Raw genomic sequence first — 24,191 nt, 5'->3', positions numbered from 1 at the left:
TCGTTAAAACATATTATTGTTAAAGGAAAAAACTGAAATATTTCCCAAAATGAAAAGTTCCTTTATTAGAATTAAAACCATTAAGTTAAGAAAGAATGAACAAAACGCTAGACACGGTTACTCTTACTGCAACGTGACACCGTGAAAATTCTCTCTCTATCGTAACGATAGAGCGCAAGTTGAACGTTCTGAACGTCAACAACTGCAGAGACAAAACAAAACGTTAGTTCAACTTTGAAAACAGTACGAGACTATCAAAGAAATTCTTTCAAAAACATTAAAATAGCATAATATGTTAACAGGTAAAACCGAAATGACGGGCTCAATGTTAATTAACTTCGGTACCAAGAAAAGACCGCCTACTATTAGGAAAGGTCGAATATAAACAAATATAAAAATTAATTTAATAAGTTTATAATAAAAGGAAGTTAATCGAAGAGGCCTATAAAAGGCGGAGAGATATAAAATAAATCTATAACTTTTGTTAAGCAAAATTAAGAAAGAGAGTCTATACTCTCTTAGACACCAACACTTCCGTCTAAGGGAAGGGTCGGCCATTTAAAGGTGAAAGAGAGTTCATACTCTCTTCGTCACCATAATTAATCAAATTAATTCCAAAAGTTAGCTAAGCTAATAATAAAACTTCCTGAATAGCGAAAGCTGAAATCTTAGAGCAATACTTCACCAAAAACCGTGAACAAGACTCCAAAATTATAAGCGTATCCATGAACGTCTTGCCGGAAGCACGACAGAGGAAAAATTGAAGTGGTGTCAACAAGAAGTACTGCAGTACCTGGCCACAGGTGGCGCTTGTGAGTACACCCTCCTCTTGTATAGCGATCGCTGGCGTATCCCTTCCGTAGAATTCTGTCGGGCAACGGAGTTGACAGCTACATGATTATCGGGTAAGTTTAATATTGAAAAAAAAGATTAAAGAAATATAAAGTGAAAGCAGAAATGCATGAAAAACTTTAATAGCTTTCCCATATGTGAAGTATTTGATGTAATAATCAAACAATGATAATTGTGAATAAATCAAAAGTAATTCAGGATAAATTACAAGTCATTGTGGAAAAATATTAGTATACCAGGAACATTTCAGTTGTTATTATTATCATTATTACTTGCTAAGCTACAACCCTAGTTCAAAAAGCAGGATGATATAAGCCCAATGGCTCCAACAGGGAAAATAGTCCAGTGAGGAAAGGAAATAAGGAAATAAATAAACTACTAGAGAAATAATTAACAATTAGAATAAAATATTCAAAACTGTAACATCAAAATAAATCTATCATATATAAATTTTAAAAACTTTATAAAACAAGAGGAAGAGAAATAAGATAGAATAGTGTGCCTGAGTGTACCCTCCAGCAAGAGAACTCTACCCCAAGATAGTGGAAGACCATGGTACAGAGGTTATGCACTACCCAATACTGGAGAACAATGATTTTACTTAGGAGTGTCCTTCTCCTAAAGAGCTGCTTACTATAGCTAGAGTCTCTTCTGCCCTTACCAAGAGATAAGTAGCCACTGAACAATTACATTGCAGTAGTTAGCCCCTTGAATGAAGAAGAATTATTTGTTAATCTCATTGTATTTAAGTGTATGAAGCAGAAGAGAATATGTAAAGAATAGTCCTGACTATTCGGTACGTGTAGGCAAAGGGAAAATAAGCCGTAACCAGAGAGAAAGGTCCCATGTAGCACTGTCTAGCCAGTCAAAGGACCCCATAACTCTCTAGCGGTAGTATCTCAACGGGTGGCTAGGGCCCTGGCCAACCTACTACCTACAGTTACTGTATATACAAAGTAATATATTAAGCAGTATCCTTAAACTCCAGTCACTAGGTGTTGAAAGTCTAAGTGTCTTTCAAGGGTTTTCATTAGTAAGCAACTGGTCGCTGGACAATTTTGGTTGTCAGAAAATTTACCCGTGCACCTCAACAACCAATTTCTAACGAAATGGTCACTAATTAGTAGCCAAACAGTTGGCATATGAATGAACATTAGTCTTTTAAAAAGTTATACACAGGTTGTCTAGAGTGGGCTATCAGTTTTTGGTTAGCATTTGATCTGGGACTGGTGAAGGCCTGTCATCAACCACTTACAGACTGGTTGCCAATCATCGATTAACTGGATGGCATTGCAGCAGTATCTTTTGACCTCACTCCCAGCATTTGGGCCATCTCAGTGGAACTGAAACGACCATACTGAGATAATACCACTTCAATATATACTGTACTGAAACACAGATTTGATTTGATTCATGAAAATTAGGTCATACAACCCAGAACTAGAGACGGAGACTATTCAACAAAGAGGTGGAACTGTAGAAATATCCTACAGTTTTACAATGGAGGACAAGTTAAGAGATTGGATAGCAAGATAGATAAGAAAATGGAAACAGAAGTAAAGTAGAAGACTAAAATGTGGGTGCCACTATAAGCCAAAGGGATACACCAAAGACCTTCCAGTAATACCAACAGTGCAAAGTATGATGTGCACAGGCAGATTTACTCCTTAGAGAGACACTGACACTACCCCCTCTTTACTAACTCCATTTAATATTAGGAAGGTCTGTAATCAATTTTCAATTACTATCAATCAATAAGGATCAATTAGCAACCAGTTTAAGACCAGCTGGGAATTGAAATGGTTGCCAAACCATCATATACTAGTCAGCAACCTTTGTACAACCAACTGCCCAACAGTCAAATTTCAAGCATTTTTTTTTTCTTTTTTTTTGTCACCTAAGGTCATACAGTAGTTGTCATTGGTCATACAATAGTACTTTGGTCACCTATAAGTTAGCAACCAATGTTTATTTCACTGTGAAAGGCCTGTATATAGAGTAAATTAAATATACTAATAATTACATAAATCTAAAGTAAAAGCTTACACACAAAATCCTGCCCAATGATCATTTTCCAATGAATTACACTAATACTATTAAATTATGGATAAAAGTGAATATACTAATCTCAAAAATTAGCATAAGCTTATATGCATATGATCACATACCACACTAATATTTACTACAATAATATATAGACTGCATACATAACACCCTTTAACAAAGGACTAAAATATGTTTTGCATAAAATTCATAATGAAAATTTCAAAGAATGCCTCGTTACTGATACCTTTGCATCTGTTCCTCAACAGAAAACCCTCGGAAGTCATTAAGTAGAGAACTTATGCTGGTGTTATTATCATAGCCGTATAAACATGAAAATGACTTCTTATGAGGCATCCAGATGTACCTGATATGCTGATACACAAAATAACGCATAAACCTGAAATAAAGATATTTGCATAATTGATGTACAATTATCATCTTAATGCTTTATGTACACTGCTAATATTTAAGTACGGTATTTAAAAATTTTACATGAAGATAAAAATATAAATTTTGCATTGAGACACATTATAGAAAAAGAATTCTTCAAATGAGATGACTAAATAAGACATTCATCTGACATCTAGCTTTGTTAAGGGAAACAGGAAAAGCCTGATAACCTAAAGCAATACTGATTGAATAGACTTTAGTATGTATACGTTGGAACTTTTAGCAGTAACTTAATCACCACTGACAAAAAAGTTGTCGAAGTTGTGGTTTTATGTAAAGAAGAAGGTGGAACATTCATAAATGGCTTTTAATACACTAACTTTTCCAAAGTTCTTGTCCAATTTGCCTCTTTTACTGTTGTGTAGATACTTGAGTTGTTTAGCTGTTTTAATAAATCAAATGTCACAGTATTCTAGTTCTTTTCCTATTATTTACTCTTAAATAGTTTGATTTATATTATGCTGTATTCACAAAAATATAAAAGGCAGTAATTTAGGTTATCAGGTTATCCAAGTTATGCATAAAAATAAAGAGAATTAAATCAAATATCAACATTTACCTCTGAACTGGCCGAGTTAGATGGGTAGAATCTGTTGCACCATTTTGTATACCATTAGCAACACCACTCTCATGATGAGATGTCACCGCATACTGGGGATCAAAATTCGCATCGACTTCTTCAGCGTTAACTGGAGTGACTTTCAGCTGCCCATCAGCATCCTGACAGACCAAAAATTATATCTTGTGACAATAACTGTCATAAACCATCCTTTTACGAGTCGCATCAAGACAACTGATATATGTAGTTCCTGGTATTTCTTTTTAAATCTATATAATAAAATCTCATTACTTCTAATGAATTGTGTCTTGAAGGGCAATACTCAAGGAAAATAACGGTGTTATCCCTCTGAGGATACGGCTTTATAAAAAAAATGTACTCAAATTTCTAATGCAATTTTCAGTCTATTTCTATCTTTAACCCTTTGATAGTTACAATACGAAACATCAGCATAAGTTGACACACGACACCATTGCTCACCGTAAAAATGTTTGCAAGTCGATAGTCAACAGCCTACAGTAATTTTTCATGACTTGGATCAACAAATTAAAACAATAATGGTAACATAAATCTTCATAATCCATTTGCATTATACATAAAATCATTTTATTCACAGAACTGTCTGAATTGGGTGGTTAAGACTGTGCTACGGATATCTATATCTCAACTAATAATAGCACTATCTTCTTCACTCTGTGTAGCAGGTTTTTATTATCAGAGATTGAACTGAATTTTAGGCCAAAAACTAGATACTGGCATCTGTGAGGTTTTCCTAATAAAACTGATACCATTCTTTGCACATTGATACACTAGCCGTAGAGCAGGAAAGACAATCTTTCTTTGGTATACAATGTTGTATTGGATTCCAAGTTCTAGCTTTACCTATATCCTTGGGAACCACACAGCGCCCACCCAAATAATCTAGCCTGGTCAAGAATAAGGACTAAAAAAATTAAAGCTTTGTAATAAGCATGAACACAATTCTAGTTTAACCCAGTAGCTATAAGCTATGAAAATACATACAGGTACTTACATCAAAGTACCAAAGCTACTTCTACAATAATAAAAGTTCCTAATACATACCGTGATAATTAAAATGTCAGCTTGGGACAAGGGGCATTTCCTTCTTTTCCAATACACACCCCATTCTGGTTTCCAATATGAGAAGAGAACAGGACTTCCTATCAATATCACAGACAAAACATAATAAAAGAAAGCCTTCCCCGGTGACAGCTGATACCCATGTAAAGTAAGCTCTTCAGCTGTGCCCGGATGAAGGACTTGCTTGTGATTCGGTGGCCCGCTGTCATCTGCTCCTATCTCTTCATCCAGACGGTCATAGGTCATGTTAGTCACTAAAATATTGAAAGATAGTATTAGTTTCATTTAGAAAAAAAAATATACGACAAGTCAAAATTAAGTCAACAAAAACTGTTGATCTTCATGTTACTCAAAGAAAATATTAAATTTATTTGCTCTGCTATTCCTTCAATTTTATTGTTACCTCACTTTAATTTATAATTTTCCTAGCAACACAAACCTCAGTCCTTTAAAAAAAGGATATAACTTTAGTAACACTGGAACGGCCAATAACTTGTTAACAAGGCAATTGGCAATAAATGATAGCATAAAGGGGGTGCCCATCCACCCGGCTGTCAAAGAATAGCCATTTCAGATTTTAAGAATAGTGGTGAGAAGAGTGATCGAGGTGCTAAACTTAGTTTACTTGAGTTATGTTTGTTTAACAAGAGAAAATACAAAATACTTTCAAAATTTGTTTGTACTTTATCCATGTGGATAAATATGGCATCTAGGGATAGGTTAGGTTAGGTTAGGTTAGGTTAGGTTAGGATCTTGGTGAATGAACCTAAAAATTGCCTGTCTGAGAAGATTGGTCCTGTAAGGAAACCTCCTCATGCAATCGGATAACAGAGGCCACATATCAGTAAACCAATTTCTGAGGCCAAAAAAGTGCCACCCTGCAACATTCTGTTGCTTGAAGATACCCTGCTCTTGCTTATTACTGCCAGAATCATTGAAAACACAGAAAAAGCATACAGATTCAGATTCAACCAGTCCTGTAAAATGCTGTTTACCTTCTTTGCTAAGGGATTCAAAACTGGAGAGCAAAAAACCTCCAAGATCTTGTTGTGCAGGATCGTAACCCTCTACATATGGTCTTCCCCCCAATTCTATATCTCTTGACTCACGAAAGGATGTAGAGATTAATCCTTTGATAGTACTTGTTTTTCCTGCTTAATGCATCTGCTATTATGTTTAATTCCCTTGGAATAAACTGTGGCAGGCGAAGTATCCCCTAAGTTCCCACCAAGACAAAAGTACTTCCTCTATACGGAACAATAACTTTGACTTTGTTCCCTTTGCGTCAGAATGTAACCCGGTGCTGTCGGGATGTCTGGAAAAATCACAGCACCCTTCCCTATCACCAGACTTATGAATCTAGAGGCCCTTAAAAAAAGACTAAAAACCCCAGGAAACGTATATGCAGGGCCAACTTCTCCGTTCCCTATCTAAACATGAGAAGATAAATACCAGCATTTTCCCAGTTCTAGCTGGTTCTATATCATTGGAACACAAATCATATAATGTGCCAAAATCATATAATGTGCCAATAAGGATTGATATGTAACTGGAAATCTCTTCTCTTCAATTGACAGATCAAAATGAACTCCTTGAGACATGCTAAGGTCCCTAGGAGCCTCATCCACAAACAAACAAGTGATTTCATCTGCTTGACCTTCCCCAACAATCGCATGAAAGACTGAATCCTCTTTTCCGATGGAAAAGTTCAAAAAGGAACTGAGGCTATGAGTATCCCAAAATATAAAATCATCTGCATCAGAAGCAGCTGGAACTTTACACACTGTCAAGGATCCCCAACCTCTACAACATGAGCTACCATACCTGATGTTCCCCAATCTTTACTAGGGATGTGTTTAAGATTAGCCAGTCCTCTTGGTACAATGGATCTCCAATGACCATAAATTTTAATCATTTTAAGAATAGCGCCAACACCCTGGTGAATTCCTGGAGAAAAGTCCTAAGACGAAAACTCATGCACTTGAATTAATATATTTTCAAGACATCCACAGAACCAATAGGACCCTTTGATCCCTTTCATTACTGTCCAAGGACTGTAAAAGGGAAACCTGATGAGAATTGTATATCTCTTTAGAACCAAGACATCTAAAATTGCCCAGTAATACCCTCATGCATTGGGCACTAGGAACGTCATGTTGTAAAACTCTGGGGAGGGATCTAAGACAACTCTAAAATTTTCTTTTTCAGAAATGTCAATATGTCTAATTTCAAAATACAGTAAAGTTTTAGCTGAATTGCTAATGATACCTGGAAAAGAAATAGGTACCACAAACAGAGAGGAGTTGAAGGCAGAGGAATTATATATCCCTTTCTCAGCACAAAGAGAACCAACAGCTTTGGGTAAAAGGTTTCATAAACCTAACAGAAGTAGGACAGCCCTCCCCTAACAGGATTCCTTGGTAGGAACCACTACTGAGTTCTCCTTTATGATTGACAAATCCTGCTGAAACTTCTGCCAGGCATTGTTAGTTCAAAATCTGGAGGGCCTATCACAACTGGAAATTCTCTCAAATGAAAAAAATAAAGTCTTAAGATGATACAGGAACAGAACATTGGGGAGAAAATTAATAGACTTTTGAGAGGTCGACTTCAAAGCATCCTTTTACCTTCTACTGAAACTGCACAAATATGATCTTAACTGCCTCATTAAGGCCCAATGGGAAGGTAATAAGAGAATTCTTTTGCACATCTAAAACTGTCCCAACCATACAGGAACACACGTATTCTTTACACTTAGTTATTAAATAATGTAGTAGCCTCTAGTATAACATACAAAATCATTCTCGCTAAACAGGTTAAGTAATTTAAAATAGGATTAAGATCCTGATTGCCCACAAACATAGGAATCAATGGAGTCCATATCATTCACAAATCTTCAAAATGGAGAGAATTCCAACTGAACTACCCATATAATTACCCATAACCAACACCAATTAGTAAAGCAACTAAAAAAGCCCTAAATTTAATTATTCTTCCTCTTGTTGACACTCGCCAGGGATTAAAGAAAAAATAACTTAATCTGGGTAAAGACCAAGGTTAGGGATATTACTTGTTTTATAAAAGATAGCAATGAACATTTGCGTGGGAGAAAAGATTTCAACAGCAGATAGGAAGAAACATTAGTATAGTTTTCCTCCCTCTTGGACACAAATTTATCCACTTTTTTGTGAAAAATGTTATTTACATTAGTAAAATAAATTTTTGAATATACTTACCCGATAATCATGTAGCTGTCAACTCCGTTGCCCGACAGAATTCTACGGGAGGGATACGCCAGCTATCACTATACTAGAAGGGGGTGTACTCACCAGCGCCACCTGTGGCCAGGTACTGCAGTACTTCTTGTTGACACCACCTCACTTTTTCCTCGGTCCACTGGTTCTCTATGGGGAGGAAGGGTGGGTCAATTAAATCATGATTATCGGGTAAGTATATTCAAAAATTTATTTTACTAATGAAAATAACATTTTTCAATATTAAACTTACCCGATAATCATGTAGCTGATTCACACCCAGGGGGGTGGGTGAAAACCAGTGTACATGACTAAAGGATAGCTAAGTATCCCGTATTTCATATAATCAGTTATTTCAGAATAACAATGAAATAATAAGTACCTGGTAAGGAAGTCGACTTGAACCGTTACTCTGCCTTTATTAAGTTCGTCTTCCTTACTGAGCGCAGCGTTCCTCTTAGGAGGCTGAATCAACTCTAAGGTGCTAAAGTATATAGGGCTGCAACCCCTACTAAAGGACCTCTACACAACCTCTAACCCAGGCGCTTCTCAAGAATGAATTGACCACCCGCCAAATCAAAAGGATGCGGAAGGCTTCTTAGCCTACCGTAACAACCCATAAAAACAACAATAAAAGCATTCAAGAGAAAGGTTAAAAAGGTTATGGGATTAAGGGAATGTAGTGGCTGAGCCCTCACCTACTACTGCACTCGCTGCTACGAATGGTCCTAGGGTGTAGCAGTTCTCGTAAAGAGACTGGACATCTTTAAGATAAAATGATGCAAACACTGACTTGCTCCTCCAATAAGTTGCATCCATTATGCTCTGCAGAGAACGGTTCTTATTAAAGGCCATCGAAGTGGCTACGGCTCTCACTTCGTGGGTCCTTACCTTCAGCAAAGCAAGGTCTTCCTCCTTCATATGAGAATGGGCTTCTCTAATCAGAAGCCTTATATAATACGAAACTCCGTTTTTGGACATGGGCATCGAAGGTTTCTTGATTGCACACCATAAGGCTTCTGACTGTCCTCGTATAGGTTTTGACCTATTAAGATAATATTTCAGAGCTCTGACAGGGCAAAGAACTCTTTCTAGCTCGTTACCTACCATGTTGGAAAGGCTAGGAATTTCAAACGATCTAGGCCAAGGACGTGAAGGAAGTTCATTCTTAGCTAAAAATCCGAGCTGTAAAGAACATGTTGCAGATTCGGATGTGAACCCAATGTTCTTGCTGAAGGCATGAACCTCACTGACTCTTTTAGCTGTTGCAAGGCAGACGAGGAAAAGAGTCTTGAGGGTAAGGTCCTTGAAGGAAGCTGACTGGAGAGGTTCGAACCTAGGCGACATAAGGAACCTTAAGACTACGTCTAGATTCCAGCCTGGAGTGGGTAAACGACGTTCTTTAGAAGTCTCAAAAGACTTAAGGATGTCTTGAAGGTCCTTGTTGGAAGAAAGGTCCAAACCTCTGTGGCGGAGAACTGAAGCCAACATACTTCTATACCCTTTAATCGTAGGAGCCGAAAGGGATCTCTCATTCCTTAGATGTAATAGGAAGTCAGCTATTTGGGCTACAGAGGTATAGGTAGATGAAACTGCATTGGCTCTACACCAGCTCCGGAAGACTTCCCACTTGGATTGGTAGACTCTACGAGTGGATACCCTCCTTGCTCTGGCAATCGCACTGGCTGCCTCCTTCGAAAAGCCTCTAGCTCTAGCGAATCTTTCGACAGTCTGAAGGCAGTCAGCCGAAGAGCGTGGAGGTTTGGGTGCAACCTGTCTACGTGAGGTTGACGTAGAAGGTCCACTCTTAGAGGGAGAGTCCTGGGGACGTCGACCAGCCATTGTAGTACCTCTGTGAACCATTCTCTTGCAGGCCAAAGGGGAGCAACCAGCGTCAGCCGTGTCCCTTCGTGCGAGATGAACTTTTGAATGACTCTGTTGATGATCTTGAACGGAGGGAATGCGTAAAGGTCGAGATGGGACCAATTCAGCAGAAAAGCATCCACATGAACTGCTGCTGGGTCTGGAACTGGGGAACAGTACAAAGGAAGCCTCTTGGTCATGGAGGTGGCAAACAGATCTATTGTAGGCTGACCCCACAAGGTCCAAATTCTGTTGCACACGTTCTTGTGAAGGGTCCATTCCGTGGGGATGACCTGATCTTTTCTGCTTAGGCGATCTGCTGAGACGTTCATGTTGCCCTGAATGAACCTAGTTACTAGGGTGAGGTTTAGACTTCTTGACCAAATGAGGAGGTCCCTTGCTATCTCGTACAGGTTCCTCGAATGGGTCCCTCCCTGCTTGGAGATGTAAGCCAAGGCTGTGGTGTTGTCGGAGTTCACCTCCACCACCTTGCCTAGCAGGAGGGACTTGAAGTTCAATAGGGCCATATGAACTGCCAGTAGCTCCTTGCAGTTGATGTGGAGCGTTTCCTGTTCCTTGTTCCACGTTCCCGAGCATTCCTGTCCGTTCAAGGTCGCGCCCCAGCCCGAGTCTGATGCATCCGAGAAGAGATGAAGATTGGGGGTCTGAATCGCTAACGATAGGCCCTCCTTGAGAAGGAGGTTGGTCTTCCACCACAAGAGAGTGGTCTTCATCTCTTTGGTGACCGGGATAGAGACTGCTTCGAGCGTCAAATCCTTGTCCCAATGAGCTGCTAGATGGAATTGGAGAGGGCGGAGGTGGAGTCTCCCTAACTCGACGAACAGGGCTAACGATGACAGGGTCCCTGTGAGACTCATCCACTGTCTCACCGAGCAACTGCTCCTCTTCAGCATGCTCAGGATGTAATCTAGGGCTTGGCTTATCCTTGGGGCCGATGGAAAAACCCGAAAATCCTGACTCCGAATCTCCATTCCCAGATAAACAATGGATTGGGAGGGAATGAGCTGGGACTTTTCTAAGTTGACTAACAGACCCAGTTCCTTGATCAAGTCCAAAGTCCAGTTGAGACTCTCCAGACAGCGACGACTCGTGGAGGCTCTCAACAGCCAGTCGTCTAAATAAAGGGAGGCTCTGATGTCCGATAAGTGGAGGAATTTTGCAACATTCCTCATCAGATGCGTAAACACCATAGGAGCTGTGCTTAGGCCAAAACACAGGGCTTGGAATTGGTACACAACCTTTCCAAAAACGAATCTCAGGAAAGGTTGGGAGTCTGGATGAATAGGAACGTGAAAGTAAGCGTCTTTCAGATCCAACGAGACCATCCAGTCCTCCTGCCTGACCGCTGCTAGGACCGACTTCGTCGTCTCCATAGTGAACGTCTGCTTGGTGACATAAGCATTGAGCGCGCTGACGTCCAGCACCGGTCTCCAACCTCCTGTCTTCTTGGCCACCAGAAAGAGACGGTTGTAGAAGCCCGGGGATTGATGGTCCCGGACTATAACCACTGCCTTCTTCTGTAAAAGGAGCGACACCTCCTGGTGCAACGCTAGCCTCTTGTCCTTTTCCTTGTAGTTGGGAGAGAGGTTGATGGGAGAAGTGGTCAGAGGGGGTTTGCGGCAGAATGGTATCCTGTAACCCTCCCTCAGCCACCTGACAGACTGGGCGTCTGCACCTCTCCTTTCCCAAGCTTGCCAGAAGATCTTGAGTCTGGCTCCTACTGCTGTCTGGAGAGGAGGAGAGTCAGTGTTTGCCTTTTGAAGTCTTGGGACCTTTCCTAGACTTGCTCCTGGAAGAGTCTGGACGGGAGCTTCCTCGGCTGGGGGCTCTACCACGAAAGGGCGGAATAAACCTTGAAGCAGGAGTATCAGCCACTGGGGTGCGGTAAGTCCTGGGAACTGAGGGAGCAACCTTAGTCTTACGAGCTGAAGAGGCCACAAGATCATGAGTGTCCTTCTGAATCAGGGCCGCAGACAAGTCCTTGATAAGCTCTTCGGGAAACAAGAACTTAGAAAGCGGAGCGAAAAGGAGTTGAGACCTTTGACAAGGTGTGATGCTGGAAGAAAGAAAGGTGCAAAGTTGCTCCCTTTTCTTAAGAACTCCTGACACAAACATTGAAGCAAGCTCGCCAGATCCATCCCTAATTGCTTTATCCATGCAGGACATTAAAAGCATGGCCGAGTCCTTGTCCGCAGGGGAGGTCTTCTTGCTAAGGGCCCCCAGGCACCAGTCTAGAAAATTGAACATCTCAAAGGCACGAAATACACCTTTTAGGAAGTGGTCTAAATCGGAGAAGGTCCAGCAAACCTTAGAGCGCCTCATTGCTGTTCTACGAGGAGAGTCGACCAAACTTGAGAAGTCAGCCTGGGCAGAGGCAGGGACTCCCAAGCCTGGTTCCTCTCCTGTGGCATACCATACACCCACTTTAGAAGTGAGCTTAGTAGGTGGGAACATAAAGGAAGTCTTCCCTAGTTGCTGTTTAGACTGCAACCATTCCCCTAATATTCTTAAAGCTCTCTTAGAGGACCTAGCAAAGACGAGCTTAGTATACGTTGACTTAACAGGCTGCATGCCCAGCGAAAACTCAGATGGAGGAGAGCGGGGGGTAGCAGAAACAAAATGGTCCGGGTATACCTCTCTGAAAAGAGCCAGGACCTTACGAAAGTCAATGGGTAGAGGAGAAGACTTGGTTTCTTCCACGTCTGATGAGGGATCCAGGTGCGCAGCTTCCTCCTCAGAAACCTCATCACCAGAGTGTAGCGAAGTGAGAGGTAATGTAACAGTGGTATGCTGAACAGCAGAATCTGAACAAGCGGGTGCATAAACGCTTGTGGTTTCATCCTCAAGTCTCTGTTGTTGAGTTAAAACCTGAGGTTCAGGCTGCAAAGACTGTTCAAGAAGAGTAGAGGAAGGTATGCGCATGGGTTGAGGTGGCTGACTCCTGGCATGAGTTTCCTGTCTCAAGAGTTGCGCTTGCTGTAAGGGTTGCGGATGCGCAGTAGCAGGTTCCTGAGGAACGAGTTGAGGTTCCTGAGGTGTGAGCTGCGAGAGTTGAGGTAGCGGCTGCGCAGAACGCAGTTCTTGTCTCGCGAGTTGAGGTTCCTGAGGTGCTAGCCTAAGGTGTTGAGGCTCTCGCCTTGAGGAGGGTTGAGGTCGCTGCAGCGAGTGCTGAGGTGGCTGCCTCATGGATGGAAGAGGTTGTCGTACCTCAAGAGATTGTTGCCTCGCTGGTGGAACCGCAGGCGGAAGCGGAGGAAGTAAGGCATAAGCTTCCTGCTCCCATTGCTGAGGTTGCCTTAAGGAAGGCGGAGGTTGCTGCACACCGCTGGTAACTGGCAACTCAGTACGCGGTAAGGTATCCTGAGGAGCCTCAACTTCGTACGCCTGGCAGACTGGACTGCGGTTAGGCGGAGCGATCGCAGGAGGAGGTGTAACCTTCTCAGCCTGACACTCACGCATTAAGACCGCAAGCTGTGACTGCATGGACTGCAGCAAAGTCAACTTGGGGTCGACAGACGCTAAGGTCTGCTGAGGCAAAGCCTTAACAGAAGATGAGGTCTGTTGCGGCATCACCTTACCCCTCTTAGGAGGTGTGCAGTCACCTGATGACTGCGGAGAGTCAGAGCTAATCCAATGACTGCAACCAGGTTGTAAAGCTCTTGAGGTCTGGACTTTGCGTTTGAGAGGTCTTGAGACCTGAGTCCAGCGTTTTCTCCCTGACATTTCTTCAGCAGACGAGTAAAAGACGGGCTCAATCGTCTGCGGGTGGGAGTGACGGTCTCTGTAAGACACGCCCGCAACCACCGAGGATACTTCTGTGCGCCGATCAAGGCCTGCCGAACCCTTTTGCCCTTCGACATTGCTTCTCCCCTGGGCTTGGGAGCTTGCAAGAGGTCCCGGACTGGGAGGACGACTGGCACGCACAGAAGTACCCTCACGCACCACACTGACACTGACACTAGCACTTGGCACTGCACTGACACTAGCACTTGGCACCGCACTGGCACTATCACCTCCCACTGCACTTTTGACCTTAAGTTCTTTGACTTCAGCCATAAGAGACTTATGGTCACTAACCACCGATTCCACTTTGTCACCTAAAGCCTGAATGGCACGCAAAACTTCGGACATATCAGGTTGAGCACAAATAGAAGGTTCGGGGGTAGCCACTACAGGGGGAGGAAAAGGTTGAGGGTCATGTGGTGAGGAAAAAAGTGAAGAGCGAGAAGAACTCCTCCTAACTCTCTCTCTCTCTAACTTGGTTGAATATTTCAGGAATCGAACAAATTCAAGTTCCGAAAGTCCGGCGCATTCCTCACATCGATCTTCCAACTGACAGGGTCTTTCCCTACAGTCAGAACAAGCGGTGTGAGGATCAACCGAGGCCTTCGGAACACGCCTATTACAAGACCTACATCGTCTATGGGGTGGGGCTTGTGAAAGGTCAGACATCTTGAATCAAAGAGTAAGTCAAGGGGGATTCCAAATCAAGCAAAAAGATCGTTAACCATTAATCAAAACTAAATAAAAGCTATCTAAGCTAATTAGAAAAGTTTCCAGTATAGCGACAGCTGAAATCTTAGAGAAATACTTCACCAAAAACCGTGAACAGAACTCCAAAATCATAAGCGTATCCCAGAATGTCTTGCCGGAAGCACGACAGAGGAAAAAGTGAGGTGGTGTCAACAAGAAGTACTGCAGTACCTGGCCACAGGTGGCGCTGGTGAGTACACCCCCTTCTAGTATAGTGATAGCTGGCGTATCCCTCCCGTAGAATTCTGTCGGGCAACGGAGTTGACAGCTACATGATTATCGGGTAAGTTTAATATTGAAAATATGTTATTTTTATAATAAAATAAATTTTTGAATATACTTACCCGGTGATTATATAAGCTGCAGCTCTGCTGCTCGACAGAAAACTACGTTAAAAATCCGCCAGCGATCGCTATGCAGGTAGGGGGTGTACTTCAACAGCGCCATCTGTCGTGCAGGTACTCAGTACTCATTGTAAACAAAGAACTCAATTTTCTCCTCGGTCCACTGCGTCTCTATTGGGGAGGAAGGGTGGGTCCTTTAAAATATAATCACCGGGTAAGTATATTCAAAAATTTATTTTATTATAAAAATAACATTTTTCAATATTTAACTTAGCCGGTGATTATATAAGCTGATTCACACCCAGGGGGGTGGGTAGAGACCAGCAATAAATGTTTACATTATTATGAGCTAAGGATTTTTTATTTCATTTTAGCAGTTATCAAAATAACAAACATAAAATAAATAAGTACCTGGTAAGGAAGTCGACTTGAACAATTACTCTGCCTTTTTAAGTACGTCTTCCTTACGGAGCCTCGCGATCCTCTTAGGATGCTGAGCGACCCCTAGGAGCTGAAGTATCAAGGGTTGCAACCCATACTACAGGACCTCATCAAAACCTCTAATCTAGGCGCTTCTCAAGAAAAGAATTTGACCACCCGCCAAATCAACCAGGATGCGAAAGGCTTCTTAGCCTTCCGGACAACCCAAAAACAACAATAAAAACATTTCAAGAGAAAGATTAAAAAGGTTATGGAATTAGGGGAATGTAGTGGTTGAGCCCTCACCCACTACTGCACTCGCTGCTACGAATGGTCCCAGGGTGTAGCAGTTCTCGTAAAGAGACTGGACATCTTTAAGATAAAAAGACGCGAACACTGACTTGCTTCTCCAATAGGTTGCGTCCATTATACTTCGCAGAGATCTATTTTGTTTAAAGGCCACTGAAGTTGCGACAGCTCTAACTTCATGTGTCCTTACCTTCAGCAAAGCTTGGTCTTCCTCACTCAGATGGGAATGAGCTTCTCGTATTAACAGTCTGATAAAATAGGATAAGGCATTCTTTGACATAGGCAAAGATGGTTTCTTAACAGAACACCATAAAGCTTCTGACTGTCCTCGTAAAGGTTTAGTTCGTCTTAAATAGAACTTAAGAGCTCTAACAGGGCATAAGACTCTTTCTAGTTCATTTCCAACCATATTTGATAGGCTTGGAATATCGAACGATTTCGGCCAAGGACGAGAAGGTAGCTCGTTTTTGGCTAGAAAACCAAGCTGTAAAGAACATGTAGCCGTTTCAGATGAAAATCCGATGTTCCTGCTGAAGGCGTGAATCTCACTGACTCTTTTAGCTGTGGCTAAGCAAACCAGGAAAAGTCTTTAAAGTGAGATCTTTAAAGGAGGCTGATTGTAGTGGCTCGAACCTTTCTGACATAAGGAATCTTAGTACCACGTCTAAATTCCAACCAGGTGTAGCCAAACGACGCTCCTTCGTGGTCTCAAAAGACTTAAGGAGGTCCTGTAGATCTTTGTTGTTGGAAAGATCTAAGCCTCTGTGACGGAAGACTGATGCCAACATGCTTCTGTAACCCTTGATAGTGGGAGCTGAAAGAGATCTTTCTTTCCTCAGGTATAAAAGGAAGTCAGCTATTTGAGTTACAGAGGTACTGGTCGAGGATACTGATACTGACTTGCACCAGTTTCGGAAGACTTCCCACTTCGACTGGTAGACTCTAAGAGTGGATGTCCTCCTTGCTCTAGCAATCGCCCTGGCTGCCTCCTTCGAAAAGCCTCTAGCTCTCGAGAGTCTTTCGATAGTCTGAAGGCAGTCAGACGAAGAGCTTGAGGCCTTGGTGTACCTTCTTTACGTGTGGCTGACGTAGAAGGTCCACCCTTAGAGGAAGAGTTCTGGGAACGTCCACTAGCCATCGAAGTACCTCGGTGAACCATTCTCTCGCGGGCCAGAGGGGAGCAACTAACGTCAACCTTGTCCCTTCGTGAGAGGCGAACTTCTGCAGTACCTTGTTGACAATCTTGAACGGGGGGAATGCATATAGGTCTAGATGTGACCAATCCAGTAGAAAGGCATCTATATGAACTGCTGCTGGGTCCGGGATTGGTGAGCAATATATTGGGAGCGTCTTGGTCATCGAGGTTGCGAAGAGATCTATGGTAGGCTGGCCCCATGTGGCCCACAGTCTCTTGCACACATCCTTGTGTAGGGTCCATTCTGTTGGAATGATTTGTCCCTTCCGACTGAGGCAATCTGCCATGACATTCAAGTTGCCTTGGATGAACCTCGTTACTAGAGAAATGTTTAGATCTTTTGACCAGGTGAGGAGGTCCCTTGCGATCTCGTACAACGTCATAGAGTGGGTCCCTCCTTGCTTGGAGATGTACGCCAAAGCCGTGGTGTTGTCCGAGTTCACCTCCAGCACTTTGCCTTGAAGGAGAGACTTGAAGCTTTTCAAGGCCAGATGAACTGCCAGTAGCTCCTTGCAGTTGATATGCAACGTTCTTTGACTCGAGTTAAAAGTTCCCGAGCATTCCCGACCGTCTAATGTCGCGCCCCAGCCCGTGTCCGATGCGTCCGAGAAGAGAACGTGGTTGGGAGTCTGAACAGCCAGGGGCAGACCCTCTCTGAGGCTGATACTGTCCTTCCACCAAGTCAGGGAAGACTTCATCTTCTCGGAAATGGGGATCGAGACCGCTTCTAGCGTCTTGTCCTTTTTCCAGTAAACAGCTAGGTGATATTGAAGGGGACGGAGGTGTAGCCTTCCTAACGAAACGAACTGTTCCAGGGATGATAGTGTCCCTATCAGACTCATCCACTGCCTGACTGAACATCGTTCCTTCTTCAGCATGTTCTGGATGCATAACTGGGCTTGACTTGTTCTGGGGGCCGACGGAAAAGCCCGAAAAGCTTGACTGTGAATCTCCATCCCTAAATACACAATAGTTTGGGATGGGACCAGTTGAGACTTTTCCATATTGACCAGGAGACCCAATTCCTTGGTCAGATCTAGAGTCCACTTTAGATCCTTCAGACAGCGACGACTGGAAGAAGCTCTTAGAAGCCAGTCGTCCAAATAGAGGGAGGCTCTGATGTCTGCTAAATGAAGGAATTTGGCTATATTCCTCATCAGCCTCGTAAACACAAGAGGAGCTGTGCTTAGGCCAAAGCACAGGGCTTGAAACTGGTAGACAACCTTTTCGTAAACGAATCTCAGAAAAGGTTGGGAGTCTGGGTGGATGGGGACGTGAAAGTATGCGTCCCTTAGGTCTAAAGAGACCATCCAGTCTTCCTTTCTGACCGCTGCTAGAACGGACTTGTGGTCTCCATGGCGAACGTCTGCTTTGTGACAAAGACATTCAGCGCACTGACGTCTAGCACCGGCCTCCACCCTCCTGTCTTCTTTACCACTAAGAAGAGACGGTTGTAGAAGCCCGGGGATTGATGGTCCAGGACTTTGACTACCGCTCCCTTTTCTAGCAAGAGAGACACCTCCTGCTTCAATGCTCGTCTCTTGTCTTCCTCTCTGTACCTGGGAGAGAGATCGATGGGAGACGTTGCTAGAGGGGGTTTTCGTACAAACGGGATCTTGTACCCCTCTCTGAGCAACTTCACAGATTGTGCATCTGCGCCTCTCTTCTCCCAGGTCTGCCAGAAGTTCTGAGTCTGGCTCCCACTGCTGTCTGAAGAAGCTGGCAGTCAGACTCTGCCTTTAAAGGACTTGGTTCCTTTCTTCTTCCCACGTCTCCCTTCGGCACGAGCACCTCCTCTGCTGGAGGCTCTGCCACGAAAGGGCGGAATAAATCTGGACGCTGGAGTGTCCATCCTGGGTCTTGACAAGGTAGGCAAAGGGGTGGCTTTGCGGGCAGAGGACGCAACCAGGTCATGGGTGTCCTTCTGAATCAAAGAAGCAGCAATCTCCTTAATCAAGTCCTCTGGAAAAAGGCACTTTGAGAGAGGAGCAAACAGAAGTTCTGATCTTTGACACGGTGTCACTCCAGCTGACAGGAAAGAGCAAAGGTTCTCACGTTTCTTGAGGACCCCGGATACGAACGAAGCAGCAAGCTCACTAGATCCGTCACGTATGGCCTTGTCCATGCAGGACATTATGAGCAAGGAAGATTCCTTGTCAGAAGGGGAGATCTTCCTGCTCAAAGCTCCCAGACACCAGTCCAAAAAGTTGAAGACCTCGAAGGCTCTAAATACTCCTTTCAACAGATGGTCTAGGTCCGAAGGTGACCAGCATATCTTAGAGCGTCTCATGGCTAGCCTGCGGGGAGAGTCTACAAGACTTGAGAAGTCGCCCTGGGCAGAGGCAGGAACTCCCAAGCCGAGAACTTCTCCCGTGGCATACCAGACGCTCGATCTGGAAGAGAGTTTAGCAGGGGGAAACGTAAAGGCTGTCTTCCCTAGACTCTTTTTGGACTGCATCCAATCTCCTAAAACTCGTAAAGCTGTCTTGGACGAGCGTGCGAGGACGAGTTTCGTAAAGGCAGGCGAGGATGACTGCGTACCTAAAGCAAACTCTGACGGAGGAGAGCGTGGAGCCACAGACACAAACTGGTCCGGATACATCTCTTTGAACAGAGCAAGAACTTTTCTAAAGTCCAAAGAGGGTTGCGTGGTCTTGGGTTCGTCAAGGTCCGAAAGTGGTTCATCAACGTGTGCCGCATCGTCATCATCAGAGAGTCCATCATCCGAGAATTGAGGAGGAAGCGGCAAAGGAGTAGGAATCGGCTGGTCAGCTGAGTCCGGTCGCACGGGTGCACGCGTGACTGAACCGGACGCAACGTCATGGAACTGTTGCCCAGTCTGTGAGCTGGCAACAACCATAGCAGCGCGTGGACGCACAGCGTCTACTCCAGACTGTCTAGTCTGATGTGGGCGAGCAGAGGCAACCACACTGGGTTGCGGAGGTTGACGCACCGCGTCAAAACAAAACAACTTTGACGGTTGTTGTACCTCGCGAACGTCAACGGAAGGTTCCGTGCGTCGCTGAACGTCAACATGCGGCTGGCAGGGTACACTGGAACGCATGGGTGGCGGGACTCTCTCAGCTGGAGTGCGGAAGGTCGCCTCAGCGTCCACAGGACGCACAACCGTGGTTGGTTGTAGGCAAGAGGTTGGTGCAGCATCAACCTTCTCCGCACGAAAGTCCTGCATCAGAGACGTTAACTGATACTGCATGGTCTGCAGCAAAGACCACTTAGGGTCTACAGGAGCAGGTGCGGCGACAGACGGTGTGACTGCCTGAGGCGGTACCGCTTTGCCTCTCTTAGGAGGTGAGCAGTCATCGGAAGACTGCAGCGAGTCCGAACTGACCCAGTGGCTACAACTGGGCCGTTGGACTTGCGCGGAAGGGACCGACTTGCGCTTAAGAGGTCGCGAGACCTTGGTCCATGGTTTCTTACGAGAAACCTCTTCCGCAGACGAGGAATAAATGGGCTCTCTCGTCTCTGTGTGGGTGGGGCGATCTTGGGTAGATACGCCCGAAACCACGGAGGGAACGTCTGTTCGCTGATTAAAGCCTCTCGAACCCTTTGGTCGTACGACATTGCTTCTCCCCTGGACTTGGGAGCTTGCAAGAGGTCCCGGACTAGGAGGACGACAGGCACGAACAGACGAACCCTCAAGCGCAACACTATCCACAACACTATCACTCACTTTATCACTACCCACTGCACTCTTACACTTCAGCTCCTTGACGTCCGCCATGAGCTGGTTACGGTCACTAGCCAAGGACTCGACTCTCTCACCCAGAGCTTGGATGGCACGCATCATATCTGCCATCGAAGGTTCTTGAGTGCCAGAAGGGGGATTAGGAGCAACCACTACAGGGGAAGGAATAGGTTGTGGGGCATGAGGAGAGGAAAATTCAACGGAGCGAGATGAACTTCTCCTGACTCTATCTCTCTCTAGCCTACGTGTATATTTTTGGAATTCGATAAAATCGAATTCCGAAAGCCCAACGCATTCCTCACATCGATCTTCCAATTGACAGGTTTTATCCCGACAATTGGAACAAACGGTGTGAGGATCGATAGAGGCCTTCGGAAGACGCCTTGAACAGTCCCTAGCATTACACTTCCTGAATTTAGGGACTTGAGAAAGTTCAGCCATTTTGAATTGGTCAAAGGGGAATTCAAAAACTATCCAAAGTCATCAACAAATAATCCGATATCAAAAAAAGAATGCAAGGATTTATTGAAGAGAAAGCCTGCAAAGCGAAAGCTCAAAACTAGAAACGTGTACTTCACCAAATAGTTGTGAAAACCAATCCAGTTAGCAACAGCGAATTAGTAGGTCTTGCCGGTGGCACGACAGAGAGAAAATTGAGTTCTTTGTTTACAATGAGTACTGAGTACCTGCACGACAGATGGCGCTGTTGAAGTACACCCCCTACCTGCATAGCGATCGCTGGCGGATTTTTAACGTAGAGTTTTCTGTCGAGCAGCAGAGCTGCAGCTTATATAATCACCGGCTAAGTTAAATATTGAAAAATTAGAAAATAGGGAATATTGTATGGACACAAATTTATCCACTTTTTTGTGAAAATATTAGAAAACTGGGGAATACTGTATAAGACATTTTAGCAGCATTGGATGACATTGTAGAATAAACATTATCAGAACTTACATATAAGAAAAATTGGTTTTCCAACAAAGACATCAATTTATCTATGTTTTCTGAGAAAATATTGGAAAACTGGGTGTTTGAGACATCTAAGTAGCAATAGCAGCACAAGATTTAGACAAAATTGTAGAAAAAGCATTATCAGAACTTACTGAATTAATTTCTTCTGATACATTTTTGCAATTAGCTTTTGTAAAGACTAAAACTAGGATTCATCGTCTGTCAGTTTCTTCCAAATCAACAGCTACCTCATCTTCTGGATCATGTTGTCATGAAGCATCCCCACTTGAAAACTCAGGACTTCCCTTTGTTTACTACTAGTGGTAACTTTTGCACCTGAGCTATGCAAAGGAATCTCATGACTCATTTCACACTTAGAAGCAATAGCTCCAACATTAGTGGTCAAGTGGCCAAGTCTACACTAGGCGTTATAAGGTCATTCTCGTCTGAATCATGATGCAACTGTTCCTAGGCCATAGCTGAAGCTTTTAAAGACTTATTTAAAAATGGTGTTCAATTGGAGCTAAACAATAAACCACATCACTGATGATGGCACGAAAGAGGTTGTTCATGAGTGGTTACTTCAACAGGCAGAGGGATATTTGGATCCAGGATACTAAACTGGTTTTCTTTCTCAAAACCCAATGATTATAAAGAGATGACCAAATTATAGTAAAACAAGGGTTCCACAATAAAAGGGTCTAAAGTAATTTTACAGAGTGAGGCTTGTAATGAGCCTATTGACTATAATGTGATGTATCCCATCAGAACCTTACTAGTACGCTAGAACCACTAGGCAATACATAACGAATTAGCCTACCGTTTGGAGCAGGGGAGGTTAGGCTAGTATCACCGAGCTGCCTAAAGGTGCATTTACCTTCTCAGATTGCATAAACATAGCACACTTTTCCATGAAATTAGCAAATTGCTTACTAAGGTCCCTATTACCAACCTCTGAGAGTTCGGTAATAGCCTGGACATCATCAACATCATTCCCACTGTAATACACAACCTAGTCTTCTCTGGATTCATCCCACTCACTCAACTTGAGAGCCTGAATTCTATGGGTGATGAGTAATGATGTCCCACCTCAAACTCCATGTTTTAAGAATGATCTGAAAGTTGCTCAAAGGACATCATCCAATAAATCCAGACCAAGTAAGGAGAGAAAAACAGAAAATAGGCAGAAAGTTCACAGAATTCAAATGTCCTTGTTGGTTAAGGTAAATCTACCTAATTCCCTTGCCAAACTATTCCTTGCAAGAAGCAAGGTCCCAATGCAACAAATGCTGAGTCATCACATGAGGGAACATTACTTCCTTCAAGGTGGCTACTTCAGAGTTGCCTTTAGAAAAATGTATTGCCTATGACTGCCTTTCCCTCTAACATAGGGGGTGAAAGCTTTCATATAATTTTATAGAACTTCCACAGGCTTATAATAAAGGGAAATTATGTCGTAACAAAGCAAACTTACATTGCACCTGAAAATAGAACAATAATTGACTGATCAAACTGCAGTCCCAAAATAACCAAACATCATCTACTATATTGCCTTTGAAGAATAATGAATGATTATCAAAAAGATTATGCTGCCTATAATCAATACTGATATTTTTTCTAAAAACAGAGTACTGCTTTCAGCATGCTACATTTTGAAATAAATAATGAGAAGGATGAAATGCATTACATAACAGGTAGCCATATACAGAAATACATAATAATGATGAAGTGAGACTGGGCTTTCCAGAAAACAAATATTTACTAGGAGAATTGACAAAAGCTCTTTTCTTATTTTATCTTGGCTAACTGATCATATAATATCAATAAAGTAAAATGGAAAAATTGAAATGTGTATAAAGTCAATATCATCAATTTCAAATAAACTTTTAACATTTTGATATAAAATACACTGTAATATGCATTACTTACTTCTAAAATTGAGATAAAGATACCAGGATAATCTTCGTACCATATCATGTTTATCAGTCTTGTTTTTCATTGGATATTTGCGGTATTATTATTAAAAAGGTTAAGGTATGCACAAAAAGTTCAAACTGCACTTGCATAAAGCATCATACTCTATTTATACAGCAGCACACTGAAATTCCCTTAGCATTTAGCTCACTAGAGATTTCAATATTACATGCATTATTAAAAAAACTTCATATACAGCATAGAATTCCATTTAAAAAGATAATAAATTTTAAATACCATGAAAATTGTTTACACCTCAGGGTATTTTACATGCCATGCAATGCATTTATAAAAACAAGCGCTTCAGTCAAAATTTGGACCAGAAAACCATAAAGCAGCTTTATATTTAGAAAAAAAATATAAAAATTTATTTCCTAACAAATTATTGAACTGACTCATGCTTAAAGGGTAAAAAATAACCTTTAAAGTTAAAACCTGTAGGGCAATAATTCCTTTCCAAAGAGCAGGGAGACCTTCTAAAACTTGTACAACCTACAATAATTAACTTTTTAACAAGTTCCACTTCTAGAAATAAACATTACAACAAATATCTTATGCTCTGGTTCAAAGTGGGCGAACGGCACTGTGCTGTGTTTAAAACTTTCTCTGA

At 42.7% G+C, this 24,191-nt stretch overlaps 1 protein-coding gene across 11 annotated transcripts in view; it reads right to left on the bottom strand.

The window, feature by feature from the left end:
• Nucleotides 1–24,191, bottom strand: part of LOC137632617 (polyamine-transporting ATPase 13A3-like) — a 236,480-nt gene that overhangs the window by 125,694 nt on the left and 86,595 nt on the right. For 8 of the 11 annotated variants that reach the window (XM_068364671.1, XM_068364669.1, XM_068364673.1 and 5 more), the window contains 3 exons: nucleotides 4,991–5,262; nucleotides 3,908–4,068; nucleotides 3,143–3,295 (listed from right to left, as the gene is read on the bottom strand). In XM_068364671.1, the coding sequence (XP_068220772.1) occupies nucleotides 3,143–3,295; nucleotides 3,908–4,068; nucleotides 4,991–5,262 (586 nt within the window). Of the gene's footprint in view, nucleotides 1–3,142; nucleotides 3,296–3,907; nucleotides 4,069–4,990; nucleotides 5,263–23,536; nucleotides 23,666–24,191 lie in introns of those variants that run through there. The other 3 variants (XM_068364677.1, XM_068364667.1, XM_068364678.1) reach the window with 3 other exon arrangements.

Source organism: Palaemon carinicauda, chromosome 41 (genome assembly GCF_036898095.1).
Source record: "Palaemon carinicauda isolate YSFRI2023 chromosome 41, ASM3689809v2, whole genome shotgun sequence".
Taxonomy (NCBI): domain Eukaryota; kingdom Metazoa; phylum Arthropoda; class Malacostraca; order Decapoda; family Palaemonidae; genus Palaemon; species Palaemon carinicauda.
This window is presented reverse-complemented; position numbering and strand designations above follow the sequence as displayed.